Here is a 14565-nt window from a genome sequence, read left to right on the forward strand (position 1 = left end):
TTTATGACATAATTATGATGATGTAATTATGAAAGAAGAAATCAACTTGATATTTGATGTTAATGTTTACTGGACTATTTATTGAAAAGTTATAAATAGCAAAGAAAGATAACTCTACTTTATTATCATTGCGAAATGTAATAGCTACATTTTGAGCAGACATGAAATTAAATCCAAGTTTATTTGCGGTTTGAAATCATTAGTGGAAATTATCTAGTAGCCCACGGACAAGTAAGATACCATTATTTGATTGCCCCAAATGAAAACTGACTTGTCCCGGGCGTCGGGCGATGGGATTTTTGAACCCCTGCATCTACTGTTACCGTTCCTTACTGCTCCAACTTCTGTATTCCTCTCAAAGAAGTAATGTTATAAGGCTCTTATATACACAGATATTTGATCCTGTGTTATGAATTGTTAAACATGGACCATACACAAAACATGATAAAATAGATACAAAATTGAGACTAATAAATAAAATATAGAAAAATGTTTTGGTGAACCTACCTTACTGGTGATGTCTTGTGGTGTCTGTGCTGGTAAAATGAAAGTCAGATTTATGAGATGGCCCCTGCGTGTACTTCAAACTAAGAAAGTAATAACACTGGTCATCAGCCATCAGTCACTTTAACAATCTAACACTGAGTCACATTGTTCAACACAAGGAAATATAGGGTCACGGTTTCTGTTGTTGGGACAACAGGATGCATGTGTCTTTCATGCATGCTTTTTCTCAGTCTAAACATGAAGAGAATACGAGGGTACGTAGGGAAGACGGTTAAGGATAAAGTACATGCTGAAGAGATGGGTCTTCTGTCTCGTCCAGACTCCAGTATACAGACAGACCTGGTAAGTTTGTCAGAGAATAGGTTGTGGAATGTGTTGCTACAGTCGGAAGAGATGGAGACGTAGGTGGGTTGATACTGTCATCACTGAAGACAATGACTGTCACTTCCATACTGCACAAAAGAAGTTAAGGAATGCAGTTATCGATGTTGAGATATGCTAATAGTTTTGAATGACTCTTCATTTCAGATCCATGTAGTTGATGTGAGAAATGTCGCTAGTTATGAATGACTATAAATTTCAGATCTATGTAATTCATGTGAAAAATGTTGATAGTTATGAATGAGTAAGTATTTCAGATCTATGTAATTGATGCAAAAAATAGTGAGAGTTGTGTATAATGCAGAGAAATACGAAAAGCTTTTCTTATGCCTTCCGCTTCTAAATTCAAAGATTTTAGAGAAAAATAGTCATAGTTCTGAATGACTGTATTTCAGATCCGAGTAATCAGTGTGGAGATCTGTTGATAGTTCTGAATAATTCTGTATTTCAGATCTCAGTAATCGATGTGGAGATCTGTTGATAGTTCCGAATGACGGTATTTCAGATCTGAGTAATCGATGTGGAGATCTGTTGATAGTTCCGAATGACGGTATTTCAGATCTGAGTAACCGATATGGAGATCTGTTGATAGTTCCGAATGACGGTATTTCAGATCCGAAGAATCAGTGTGGAGATCTGTTGATAGTTCTGAATAATTCTGTATTTCAGATCTCAGTAATCGATGTGGAGATCTGTTGATAGTTCCGAATGACGGTATTTCAGATCCGAGTAATCAGTGTGGAGATCTGTTGATAGTTCTGAATAATTCTGTTTTTCAGATCTCAGTAATCGATGTGGAGATCTGTTGATAGTTCCGAATGACGGTATTTCAGATCCGAAGAATCAGTGTGGAGATCTGTTGATAGTTCTGAATAATTCTGTATTTCAGATCTCAGTAATCGATGTGGAGATCTGTTGATAGTTCCGAATGACGGTATTTCAGATCCGAAGAATCAGTGTGGAGATCTGTTGATAGTTCTGAATAATTCTGTATTTCAGATCCGAGTAATCGATGTGGAGAAGTCCAAGAAGGTGTACGAGGATGTGATGAAGAAGCTTGACAGGATTGAGAATGAGTATCTGCCACAAGTCAAGCTGGACAACACAGAGGTTGGTCACTGTCGGTGGATAAACCCGAGCAGACCTGGGTTAGAATTGGTACCCACGCTTGTCGTAAGAGGCGACTATCGGAATTGGGTGGTCAGGTTTGCTGACTTGGTTGACACATGTCATCGTATCCCAATTGCATGGATGGATGCTCATGATGTTGATCACTGGATTTTTGTTCCAGACTGGATAGCTGGAATAATACTGAGTGGAGCATGAAAAACAAACAAACAAACAAACAAGTCATGATAACATAAGATAATTAATGTCCTATTGTTCAGAGAGGAAGATTTAGGTTTGTGAATGAAACTAATGTAAGGAAATATGACTTGAAACTTACCCACCTATGCAGTAATATGTAAACATTTTCTTTACACGAAACTGAGGAAAATAACCCAGGAAATAAGTGTGAATTTATAATTGAAGATTAAACAACTTTGTTGTTTACTTTGGACGTTGTCTCACTGGAGAATCAATAACTGTAATTTTTAATTTAAACATAACAGATGACAAGGTTTTGTTCTTGAAGAATCCATATCATTGCCATCATCAAATTTTTGTTTGTTTCCCAGAGTTACGGCCCTTGTTGGATCTTTTATTAACAGAAACCCCTATTAACACAAGGGTTATGTAGACAAAACTTTAAAAAAATATTGTTAATATCAATATTTTACAAAATTATGCCCATTGTTTATGAATATAATCTTGTGCTTCTATTTCAGTTTGTCTTTGAAGACGTCAAGTTCAACGAGCCACAGAAGAGGGTTCTGACTGTGGCCAACATTGGTCAGGTGAGTAAATGTTTCTGTCCATACATTTTATAGAATCTTTCTCCTCTTTTAGGGACATACATGTATTGTTGCTTATCAGAACTGGGGTTAGGATGGGTCCAGAGTCTTCATATGTCTTGAGATCCTGGGATTACATGCAACACAGTATCATCAAGGTATGATACTCATAAAATGAAACCAGCGGTTATCTTGTTTCTCAGCTGTGATATAGCTGGAATATTGCTCACTTTGTCATTCATGCACTCTAAATATCTTTCCACTTCATTGAAGAATACATTAGATCCGTTTTTTCAAAAGTGGCTTCTTCCGAGTCTGATATATTTACATGCCATTTGGCGTCGTAATTATTAAATAAATATTGGTTGATATGTCAGATATCTCTGACTATTACTTCTTGTCTTGACTGGCCAATGGCGTTCTTGTTACAGGTGCCTGTGGAGTTTGAATTCATCAACAAGTTGGATGACATCAGCTTCTGCAAGCCCTGGTTGAATGTCACACCTTGTAAAGACAGCATCCTGCCGGGTGAGTGTGTGAGTGGATGTAGGTGAGTGAATGAGTGAGATAATAATAAATAATAATAATAATAATAATAATAATGCACTTGTATAAAAGCACCTAATTTCCAACCGATGGCTGCTCAGTGGTGCTTCACAAGGTTAAAAATAAGAATAAAATAATAAAATAAACAGAGTTATTGGTTGAAGAGATAGGTTTTCAAGTCACGGCGGAATGACTGGACGCAGATTTAATATATGTTGGTAGGCTGTTCCACAAAGTTGGAGCCACAACTGGTGAGTGTGGCATTGCAACCTGAGTGTACAGCTTTCTGATAATGTCTTTGTAATGTCTCTGATGTGTGTGCCTGCCTGCCTGCGTGCGTGCGTGTGTGTATGTCTCACCAAAGGTGTTTGTATGTTTATCTGCAGGGGACAGCTGCGACATATCACTTATGGTGTTTGTATGTTTATCTGCAGGGGACAGCTGCGACATATCACTAATGGTGTTTGTATGTTTATCTGCAGGGGACTGCTGGGACATATCACTAATGGTGTTTGTATGTTTATCTGCAGGGGACTGCTGCGACATATCACTAATGGTGTTTGTATGTGTATCTGCAGGGGACTGCTGCGACATATCACTAATGGTGTTTGTATGTTTATCTGTATGTTTTGTATCTGCAGGGGACTGCTGCGACATATCACTAATGGTGTTTGTATGTTTATCTGCAGGGGACTGCTGCGACATATCACTAATGGTGTTTGTATGTTTATCTGCAGGGGACTGCTGCGACATATCACTTATGGTGTTTGTATGTTTATCTGCAGGGGACTGCTGCGACATATCACTAATGGTGTCTGTATGTTTATCTGCAGGGGACTGCTGCGACATATCACTAATGGTGTTTGTATGTTTATCTGCAGGGGACAGCTGCGACATATCACTAATGGTGTTTGTATGTTTATCTGCAGGGGACAGCTGCAACATATCACTAATGGTGTTTGTATGTTTATCTGCAGGGGACTGCTGCAACATATCACTAATGGTGTTTGTATGTTTATCTGCAGGGGACAGCTGCGCACATATCACTAATGGTGTTTGTATGTTTATCTGCAGGGGACAGCTGCGACATATCACTAATGGTGTTTGTATGTTTATCTGCAGGGGACAGCTGCGACATATCACTAATGGTGTTTGTATGTTTATCTGCAGGGGACAGCTGCGACATATCACTAATGGTGTTTGTATGTTTATCTGCAGGGGACAGCTGCGACATATCACTAATGGTGTTTGTATGTTTATCTGCAGGGGACAGCTGCAACATATCACTAATGGTGTTTGTATGTTTATCTGCAGGGGACAGCTATCACTAATGGTGTTTGTATGTTTATCTGCAGGGGACTGCTGCGACATATCACTAATGGTGTTTGTATGTTTATCTGCAGGGGACTGCTGCGACATATCACTAATGGTGTTTGTATGTTTATCTGCAGGGGACTGCTGCGACATATCACTAATGGTGTTTGTATGTTTATCTGCAGGGGACAGCTGCGACATATCACTAATGGTGTTTGTATGTTTATCTGCAGGGGACAGCTGCGACATATCACTAATGGTGTTTGTATGTTTATCTGCAGGGGACAGCTGCGACATATCACTAATGGTGTTTGTATGTTTATCTGCAGGGGACTGCTGCGACATATCTCTAATGGTGTTTGTGGACAAGGACACTGCTGGTGATCTCAATTCCAAGGCCGAGAAGATGGATGATATTCTGGTGCTTCACCTGACTGGTGGCAAAGATTTCTTCATATCCTTTACACTATGCTTCCTGTTCACTGAGATGAGGACCTTTGACACCCTCTGCCTGTTGTAGGAACCAATAGCTCTAAATTGGATTTTATTATTTTGTCTGATTAGTAAACCTCTATCTTTTAGTCTCATCCCAAACCAGTTGTTTGGAACATTGTTTATATTGTGGACTACTCGTTTGTCTGGCTTCACTATTTACAGGCTGCCATGAAATAGCTGGAATATCATTCATTGCTGCTTGTTAAATGTGTCATTTGGCCAATTGTGTCAGAGACATTTCAGCGTGGATAACACCATCATCATGCCCAAAGACTGCAGGGGAGGAAATAACTTTAAAATTGCTAGTCTACTCCGGTACAGTGGCACATGTAAAATCACTTGCCCTGATAATTTTTCCACTATACCGTCCGTTTACTATAAGGTCCATTTGTGCCACAGAAAGATGCTGTATATCCATAGAATTATCTCCCTTGTTAATTACACCAATTTCTAAATGTCATTTAAAGAAGCTATTCTTGCAAGTGTCTTGGATGTAAATTATAAAAGTGTAATTGTGTGTTTAATGACAGGGGTGGAAATAACTTTAAAATTGCTAGTGTACTTCGGTACAGTGGCACATGTAAAATCACTTGCCCTGACTCACTATAGATCTTTTAAATAAACAACATAATTAACATTGAAAGTCAACTGACACCGTACAGTATATACAAATTTGCTTGCCCGACTTGAAAAGCACTGACTGTACACTGTCATCATCGCGTAACATCCTCAGTGTCCCAACGAAACATCACACTGACTGTAATAAAGATATTTGGGTGGTATAGTTTGAGGGTGACTTGGGCCACAAATAAAGTCCATTTGTGCCACAGAAAGATGCTGTATATCCATAGAATTATCTCCCTTGTTAATTACACCAATTTCTAAATGTCATTTAAAGAAGCTATTCTTGCAAGTGTCTTGGATGTAAATTATAAAAGTGTAATTGTGTGTTTAATGACAGGGGTGGAAATAACTTTAAAATTGCTAGTGTACTCCGGTACAGTGGCACATGTAAAATCACTTGCCCTGATAATTTTCTCACTATACCGTCCGCTTTCTTGTTGATTTTTTTAATAAACTACATAATTAACATTGGAAAGTCAACTGGACACCGGTACAGTGTGATATACAAATTTGCTTGCCCGACAGAAAAACCACTGGACTCGGACGTCGGGCAATGGGTTATTTCCACCCCTGTAATGGCTAATGAATCATTTTACCAATTTCACTCCTTAACCACCACACATTCCTGTCAGTGGAAAGTACATCCCCAGTAGTTATGGAACACCAATCGAGACACTTGTCCAGATGCATGGGCCAATCAGAGAAGTCGCAGTTGGAGACCTCATCTCATTTGTAAGAATATTTCACTGCAATTCTACCAGTGGAGATACGAGTCTGAATAGTCCCCACCTCTCTATCACTGGTCTGGATGGTGTACAATTTGGATGGATGGTCAGGCTGAGTGACTGTGTTGATTACTGATTACTGTTCCCAGTGGCTTGGCATGCTTATAATATCAATCACTTGGTTGTCCATGCTGATTATGTGCAGGCTGGATAAGGCTCTAACATCAGTCACTGGGGTGTGAAACTATGGGAAAGGTATCACCTTAGGTTGTTCTAATAGGTTAAAGCGGTCTTCACACGGCAAACTAAAGTTTGACAACACCTGTTGTTGAAATTTTAAAAGTTGTCAAACTCGCGTATTCACACGCCAAACACATGTTGTCAAACTTTCGTGTCATTTGAGCGCCATGTCTGTATCGGTGCAGTCACGTGACAATTTCGTTGACTGTGATTGGTTGTTTCTGAACAACACGAGTTTGACAACACTTCACACGTCAAACTCGAGTTTGACAACACCCAAAGTTTGATGGAAAAGTTGGTGAGAATAGAGACCGATCCTATTTCTCGACAACAGTTTGACAACTCTGAAATTGGTGTTGGTGGCGAGTTGTTGGAATGTTCACACTCTCAAACTCGAGTTTGACAACACGTGTTGTCAAACTTTAGTTTGCCGTGTAAAGGCTGCTTAAGTTGTTCAGAATAAGCTAAAAATCCTGCAGATAATTGGGAATAATGATATGATACTACTACTACTACTACTACTACTACTACTACTACTACTACTACTACTACTACCTGAAAGGAACCATTGGAATATGTTAGAAGTCAGCAGAATATCCAAACTGTTTCACATCGTTTGAATTTGAAAATTTATCCCATCTTAATAATTGATAAGGCCTTATTTATACTAGCCGCCTTCGTGGTGTAGTGGTAAGAGCGTCCGCCCGGAGAGTGGAAGGTCGCGGGTTCGATCCCCGACTGCGTCATACCAAAAGACGTTAAAATATGGTACTTATTGGTCCCTGCCTGGCTCTCGGCATTAATGGGTACAACAAGGACTGGTCGGCTTGGAGTCAGTATAATGTGTCTGAGTGGGGTATTCATGCTTCACTGCAGCATGGTATCTCAGTGGGCTAGCACTATAAAACCAGCTTAAGTCTGGGCTATTACAAGCAGCCGCACATACACATACACACGCATGCACGTCGTCATATGAGCGAAATAATCTCAAGCACGACGTTAAAACCCAATTTCACCTCACCTCACCTCACCTTATTTATACTCATGCAACCTGTCTGTAGCCCAACCTCACGCCTGTTAAATTGTACAATAATGTTTACATTCTAATGATGATTGCGTTAACTGTCAAGTTTTTCTATTCAATCTCTGAATGCCTTGTTGTATTCGAACATAGATGCTGTATGACATATGTAAATGATTCTCCTCCCATATTCTCAGGGGACATCTATGAGGACAAACACCACTGCTGACAGCTCTCTTCAACCGTATATCTGTCCAAAAGAAATATCACGTCTTGTGAATCACCTCTTCAAATATGGCAAGGAGCAGGTAAGTTTGTTTTGTTTTTGTAAGGTGCCTGATGGAATTTTGAAAATTATTGCAATTATTATGTTATCAATTATACCAACTTGCCACATTGTTATGTTTGGTGCAGAGTTCCTGATTTTCTGCTTAGAGTTGTATCCCTTGCAGTGCAGGATGAGATGGCAATGACTTTCAAAATTAATACAAGATTCAATCTGTTGATACTCTTGGAGCAGTGTTGTATCACTCAAGGGGTTAAGTGTCTATGACATGCACCAGCTTGGGTATTGCTTCATCACTAAGCTGCCATGATGCATAGAAGTGAGTGAGTGAGTGAGTGTGGTTTTACACCTCTTTTAGCAATATTACAGCAATATCATGGCAGAGAACACTAGAAATGGGCTTCACACATTGTACCTAAGTGGAGAATTAACCCAGGTCTTCTGCATGATGAGTGAACGCTTTAATCACTAGGCTGGCCCAACACCCCAATGCATAGGACTGACTGACTGAGTTTGGTTTTACGCCGCTTTTTGCAATATTCCAGCAACATCACGGCGGGGGACACCAGAAATGGGCTTCACACATGGGGACACCAGAAATGGGCTTCACACATTGTACCCATGTGGGGATTCAAACCCGGGTCTATGGCGTGACGAGCCAACGCTTTAACCACTAGGCTACCCCACCACCCCCAATGCATAGGACTGACTGACTGACTGAGTTTGGTTTTACGCCGCTTTTAGCAATATTCCAGCAACATCACGGCGGGGGACACCAGAAATGGGCTTCACACATTGTGCCCATGTGGGGATTCGAACCCGGGTCTTCGGCGTGACGAGCCAACGCTTTAACCATTAGGCTACCCCACCGCCCCTCCCAATGCATAGGAAACAGACAAGACAATACAGTAGTAAAACACGGCCATGGCCTCATGAGCCAGAGTAACCTTGACACTCAAACATGCATTCGTCAATGTGTCATCTTATGTTGAATACATGCTAAAGGAACATAACATTTTTTATGTCTTTGTACTAAGTAATAATTGCGAGTGTGTTACTTATGTCAATAACAGAACTGTTATCTTTGGGTATAACACCCATCCTGACATTAAAACTGACTCACTAACTCAATGTTGCAGGAGGACCTGTTTCTTCAACCAGGCAAACAGGCAGAAATACAGATGATACGAGATGCGCTGGACACTGGCAACCCTGATCTCATTCGTATCCTTTCTCTGATAACATTCATCTTGTTCTACAATAAAGCCAAGACAACAGTATTTCAGTTTATCAGTTCTTTCTTCTTAATAATTTGTAAACTCTTTAGTGTGTTCACCTCCGATGATATGACATCATTGTGACTGGGCACAATACACGAAATAACAGTTATGCAATGCACATGGAAAATATGATTTTACTTTGCCTGTATTCCGCATTTCGTATTATGGACCCCAAGACCTGCATTATGGCGAGGGATACCTGTGTACACAAGCAGCCTATCCATAAGCCCAACCATACACCTGTAAAGTTGAACAGTAATGTTGATATTTATAGACGGAACCAGAGAGTGAGTGAGTGAGTGAGTGAGAGAGAGAGAGAGAGAGAGAGAGAGAGAGAGAGAGAGAGAGAGAGAGAGAGAGAGAGAAGAGAGAGAGAGAGAGAGAGAGAGAGAGAGAGAGAGAGAGAGAGAGAGAGAGAGAGAGGGGGTGCAGGGGTGCGCACCCCCCTTTTGTGCTGAAAGTTTGTTAAATGACCATTGAAACTCGGGTGAAAATGAAGTGTGCACACCTCCTTTTCTCAAAAGTGTGCATCCCCCCTTTCTCAAAAAGCTGTATCCGCCCCTGATATTATAATGATGATGATGAGGGTGATTGCGTTTAATGGCCCGATTGAGGAAGGGAGGTTTTTAGAGAATTTATGAAAATCATTTTTCTCATCCAACCCTTGTGTGTAACATCCTTGACCTCCCCCAGCTGGCAGTGTCCACTCCGTGGCCGAGGCGATGCTGCTGTTCCTTGAGTCCCTCCCCCAGCCGGTCATCCCTTTTGCCCAATATCAGACCTGCCTGGACTGTTCCAATAACTTCCTGCTCAGCAAACAGGTATGTCTGTGTAGTCAGGATATCAACCAAACACACTATGTTGGTATTTTGAAGATGGAATAGGATGTACTTGGTTGCCTGATTCACTTAAGAGGAAAGATCAAATAAATTAGGTCATACTGGCATCAGTGCATCACAACTGTTGCATCATCCCCTACAGTGTATGCCAATACAGTGCACCCTGGTTATAATGCCAAACTGGATATGATGCCATTTGCCAATGGTTTTTGAACAAAAGTCATTTCCCCCTGGTTATAGTGCCAATTACACTGGCTGCATGTAGTATCCATGGTGAGGCCCGGTGCTCCTCAAGGAGTATAGAGGATTAAGTCAAGTATGTCATGTAGTATACACACCTTAACTGGTTAATTGACATGACTCAGATTAATTGACCAAACTCATTAATGCTTTAAGTAGTCCTACTCACATTAATGCTTTAAGTAGTCCTACTCACCCCCAGTTTGCCATGGAAGAATCATGGCTACTAAGCGCATATGTTGCGTCTTAGACTTTGAAAAGAAGAGAGATATCATTCACTACTTTGTATCCAATCCCACTGCAACTCATCAGCTTATGTATCTAGCATAAATTGATATTTTATACTTATCCTGACTCATGATCTTTGCTTATCTCCCTTTCCCTTTCGAATGGTAGTGGAAACACTTGAATCCCTTAACGTTCCCGAAGCGGACGTATAAATACACTCACCCACGAGTTACTTCCCTTTTGCCCTTTCCCGCGCATGTAGACACACTGATAGACTTCTAACTTTAATGAAAAATTACTTATGTATTATTTATTATATTTCAAGACAGATTATTCTGTTTGATATGTAATTGGTGACCATGTGTTTATTTTGTTTCAGGCATTACAAAAGATTCCGCAGAGTCACAGAAACGTCTTCAAATACCTGTGTGCTTTCCTCAGAGAACTACTTAAATTCAGTGATAAGAACAATCTTGAAGCCAAATTCCTTGGTAACTATACATTAATATATATCTTTTGGCCACTCTCAGTGATCTTAATGTCTCTTGCACCTGTCATCAAAGTCCCGCCATGATGGACTGGAATATTGCTAATAGCGGATGAAAACCATGCTCACTGATTCATCCAAGCGAAGTGCATTGTGTGTTTTGCATTTAACAGAAACCTACCTTTGGCGCCAACAATGACAAGGTCAAAACGTGTTCTCATATTTCTTTATAGTCAAGCATCCCTGTCTTTGGGGGCGGTGGGGTAGCCTAATGGTTAAAGCGTTGGCTCGTCACGCCGAAAACCCGGGTTCGATTCCCTACATGGGCACAATGTGTTAAGTCCATTTCTGGTGTCCCCCGCCGTGATATTGCTGGAATATTGCTAAAAGCGGCGTAAAACTTAACTCACTCACTCACTCAGTCAGTCCCTGTCTTTGAAACGTGACATTCCTACACTTGGCCCATGCAGTAGCAGTTGTGCTGTTCTGCTTGTAGCCGTGACCCAATACAGCCTGCCTCAGACCAATAGGACTGACATTGAAGTATATAACAGGGAAAATATGAAAACACCCATAATGAAATCTATAATGTATGTAACATGGGTCTAGGCATGGTATATTGGGGTTGATATGTAGTATGATAGTATATGTGATAAATGGTTGTGAATATGCTATATGGTTGTAGATATGTAACATGGGTGTCGATATGTTGGGTGAGGTGAAATTGGGTTTAAGGTCGTGCTTGAGAATATTTCGCTCATATGACGACGTGCATGCGTGTGTATGTATATGTGCGGCTGCTTGTACTAGCCCAGACTGAAGCTGGTTTTATAGTGCTAGCCCACTGAGATACCATGCTGCAGTGAAGCATGAATACCCCACTCAGACACATTATACTGACTCCAAGCCGACCAGTCCTTGTTGTACCCATTAATGCCGAGTGCCAGGCAGGCACCAACAAGTATCATATTTTAACATCTATTGGTATGACGCGGTCGGGGATCGAACCCGCGACCTTCCGCTCTCCGGGCGGACGCTCTAACCACTACACCACAGAGGCGGTGGGTGTCGATGTGTATTGTTGGCAATGAAGTGCATTGGTTGAAGTTATAATAGTGTTGTTGGGATGTAATATGACTGCACACCTCATCAAAAGTATCGCACCACCAATATTTTTTACCATTAGAAAGGAGATGGCTAATTAGAGACAGGAAGGAATATTTCCTTCCTACAATGAAACATTTGTCACTGAACATCAAACAAATTTTTCGTTTGAAGAAAAATAACAAAATGTGCATTTTCTCATAAAAAAGACACATTAAGTTGCCAGTGACTTCAAGGACTGTTATAAAGAATATATGTTGGCATTGTTGGCATTAAAGCTGTCAGTGATGAACCAGATAGAACTAGGCAGAAGTGTCACAGGGGCAGATACAGCATTTTAGAAAGGGGGTGCATACTATTGAGAAAAGGGAGGGTGCACATTTCATTTTCACCCGAGTTTCAATGGTCATTTAATAAAATTTCAGAACAAAGGGGGTGCGCACCCTGCACCCCTTCTGGATCCGCCTATGTGTCATAGAAACTTCATACATGTCATAGGGACGCGGTAGCCAGTAGCCACCAGTTGCCTCCCCTTGCACAGAGCACATCAGCTAATCGCCTCCACATGACCAAACACTGGAGAATCTGTTGCCATTCCTCAGGCAGTGCTTGGGTCAGGTTATGAACATCTGTGCTGGATTGTCCCTTGCTCTAACTGTGCATCCCAACTGATCCCATCGGTGGTCTGTTGGGTTTAGATCTGGACTTCATGCAGGCTTAGGCAGTGTCTTTGTGGTATTGTTCTGAATATGACCTGTTACAGATTGTACTTGATGGGGTTGAGCATTGTCATCCACCAACCCAGGATGTGAAGCCAGTAGGTGGTTATCAAAATGTGGCACAACATTACTATCCAATATAGTAGTGTTGGGAATTGGTTAAAATCTCATAATTGATGATTGGTTCATTACAACCGATCAATCATCGAAATAATTGGTTATAATTAGCGTCATTTATGAATGTGTTAATGCACAAAAAAATAAGGAAAAACCATGTAGTTCTTTGGGGTTTTTTTGGCAAAATTTCACATCTTTAAAGGATGACTAGTATGGAGGAACATAAATTTCTTAGAGTCTTTAAGATAAATTCAATCATGACTTGGAACGAGCTTGTAGTGCTTATGAAATGTAACAGACAAAACCAACCTAGTGAAAAATACTGTTAATGAAAACAAGTGTTCTAGAATTGTTTGTTTGATTATGAGAAAACATGATCGATTGCTTGGTCGTTTAGTCACTGCGACCAATCTTCGATTATTTCAATTAATCGGACCACCACTACAATATAGTATGCTGGTACTATTGTACATTTAATGCCCCGTGGACCTTCAGCAAGTGAAGCTTGCAGTCATGGTAACAGCAAACCTATGTCAGAGCCTCCATCCAATGGCACAGTTTCCTGTTTGGTTGTGTTGTTGATAAGCTGTATCCCTGTCTCTCAAGTTTGGTTTGCTTGAGTGAGTGAGTTTAGTTTTACGCCACACTCAGCAATATTCCAGCTATTTTGTGGAGGTCTGTAAATAATCGAGTCTGGACCAGACAATCCAGTGATCAACATCATGAGCATCGATCTACACAATTAGGGTACGATGACATGTGTCAATCAAGTCAGCAAGCCTGGCCACCCGATCCCTTTAATTGCCACTTACGACAAGCATGGGTTGCTGAAGACCAGTTTTACCTGAATTGTTTCAGCAGATCCGTCTCCTGTCCAGTCATGTTCTGTTTGCAAATTAAACGGCTGTGATTAGCATAATAACATTCAACACTGTTCCGGGGCAGTGGGGTAGCCTAGTGGTTAAAGCATTCACTCGTCACGCCGAAGGCCCGGGTTTGATTCCCCACATAGGTACAATGTGTGAAGCCCATTTATGGTGTCCCCCACCATGATATTGCTGGAATATTGCTAAAAGCGGCGTAAAACCATACTCACTCACTCACTCAACACTGTTCCATTATACCCAACATGAGAGCCCAGTTTGGTACATGTATGGCACACTCAAGCATTTCACATTTACTGTTGTTTACAAAGTAAGATCTTCAGATTGGTAGCACATTCAGTCAGAATCATTGGAACTAAAGATAGCTAAATATGTTGGCACCCATGAGGTGTGCATAAGGATCATGTGAACCCACATCAAATTTGTGCCATTTAAGATGGCAACCATTCTACATGCAGATTGTGTGGCAACACACACAATCCCACAGGAGGAATAGACATTCCACATGGTTTTGCTATTCACTATAAATCTGGCGGTGCATGCTTTTTGACAAGATGTATATAATAAGGTTACTCATGGTTATAAGCATGTTATGTGGTATAACGTAGGCTTACAACAAACATAGCACTAGGA

General features: G+C 40.8%; 1 protein-coding gene across 1 annotated transcript in view; it reads left to right on the forward strand.

Moving 5' to 3' along the window:
* LOC124254568 (inositol polyphosphate 5-phosphatase OCRL-like) overlaps nucleotides 1–14565 on the forward strand; it is a 57541-nt gene that overhangs the window by 34786 nt on the left and 8190 nt on the right. Inside the window, exons 16-24 of the mRNA XM_046688394.1 lie at nucleotides 1888–1998; nucleotides 2718–2786; nucleotides 3215–3311; nucleotides 4973–5097; nucleotides 6384–6494; nucleotides 7946–8056; nucleotides 9174–9258; nucleotides 10008–10135; nucleotides 11001–11112. Of these exons, the coding sequence (XP_046544350.1) occupies nucleotides 1888–1998; nucleotides 2718–2786; nucleotides 3215–3311; nucleotides 4973–5097; nucleotides 6384–6494; nucleotides 7946–8056; nucleotides 9174–9258; nucleotides 10008–10135; nucleotides 11001–11112 (949 nt within the window). The remainder of the gene's footprint in view (nucleotides 1–1887; nucleotides 1999–2717; nucleotides 2787–3214; nucleotides 3312–4972; nucleotides 5098–6383; nucleotides 6495–7945; nucleotides 8057–9173; nucleotides 9259–10007; nucleotides 10136–11000; nucleotides 11113–14565) is intronic.

This window comes from Haliotis rubra, unplaced genomic scaffold (assembly GCF_003918875.1).
Source record: "Haliotis rubra isolate DU_JTF1 unplaced genomic scaffold, ASM391887v1 Scf576, whole genome shotgun sequence".
Taxonomy (NCBI): domain Eukaryota; kingdom Metazoa; phylum Mollusca; class Gastropoda; order Lepetellida; family Haliotidae; genus Haliotis; species Haliotis rubra.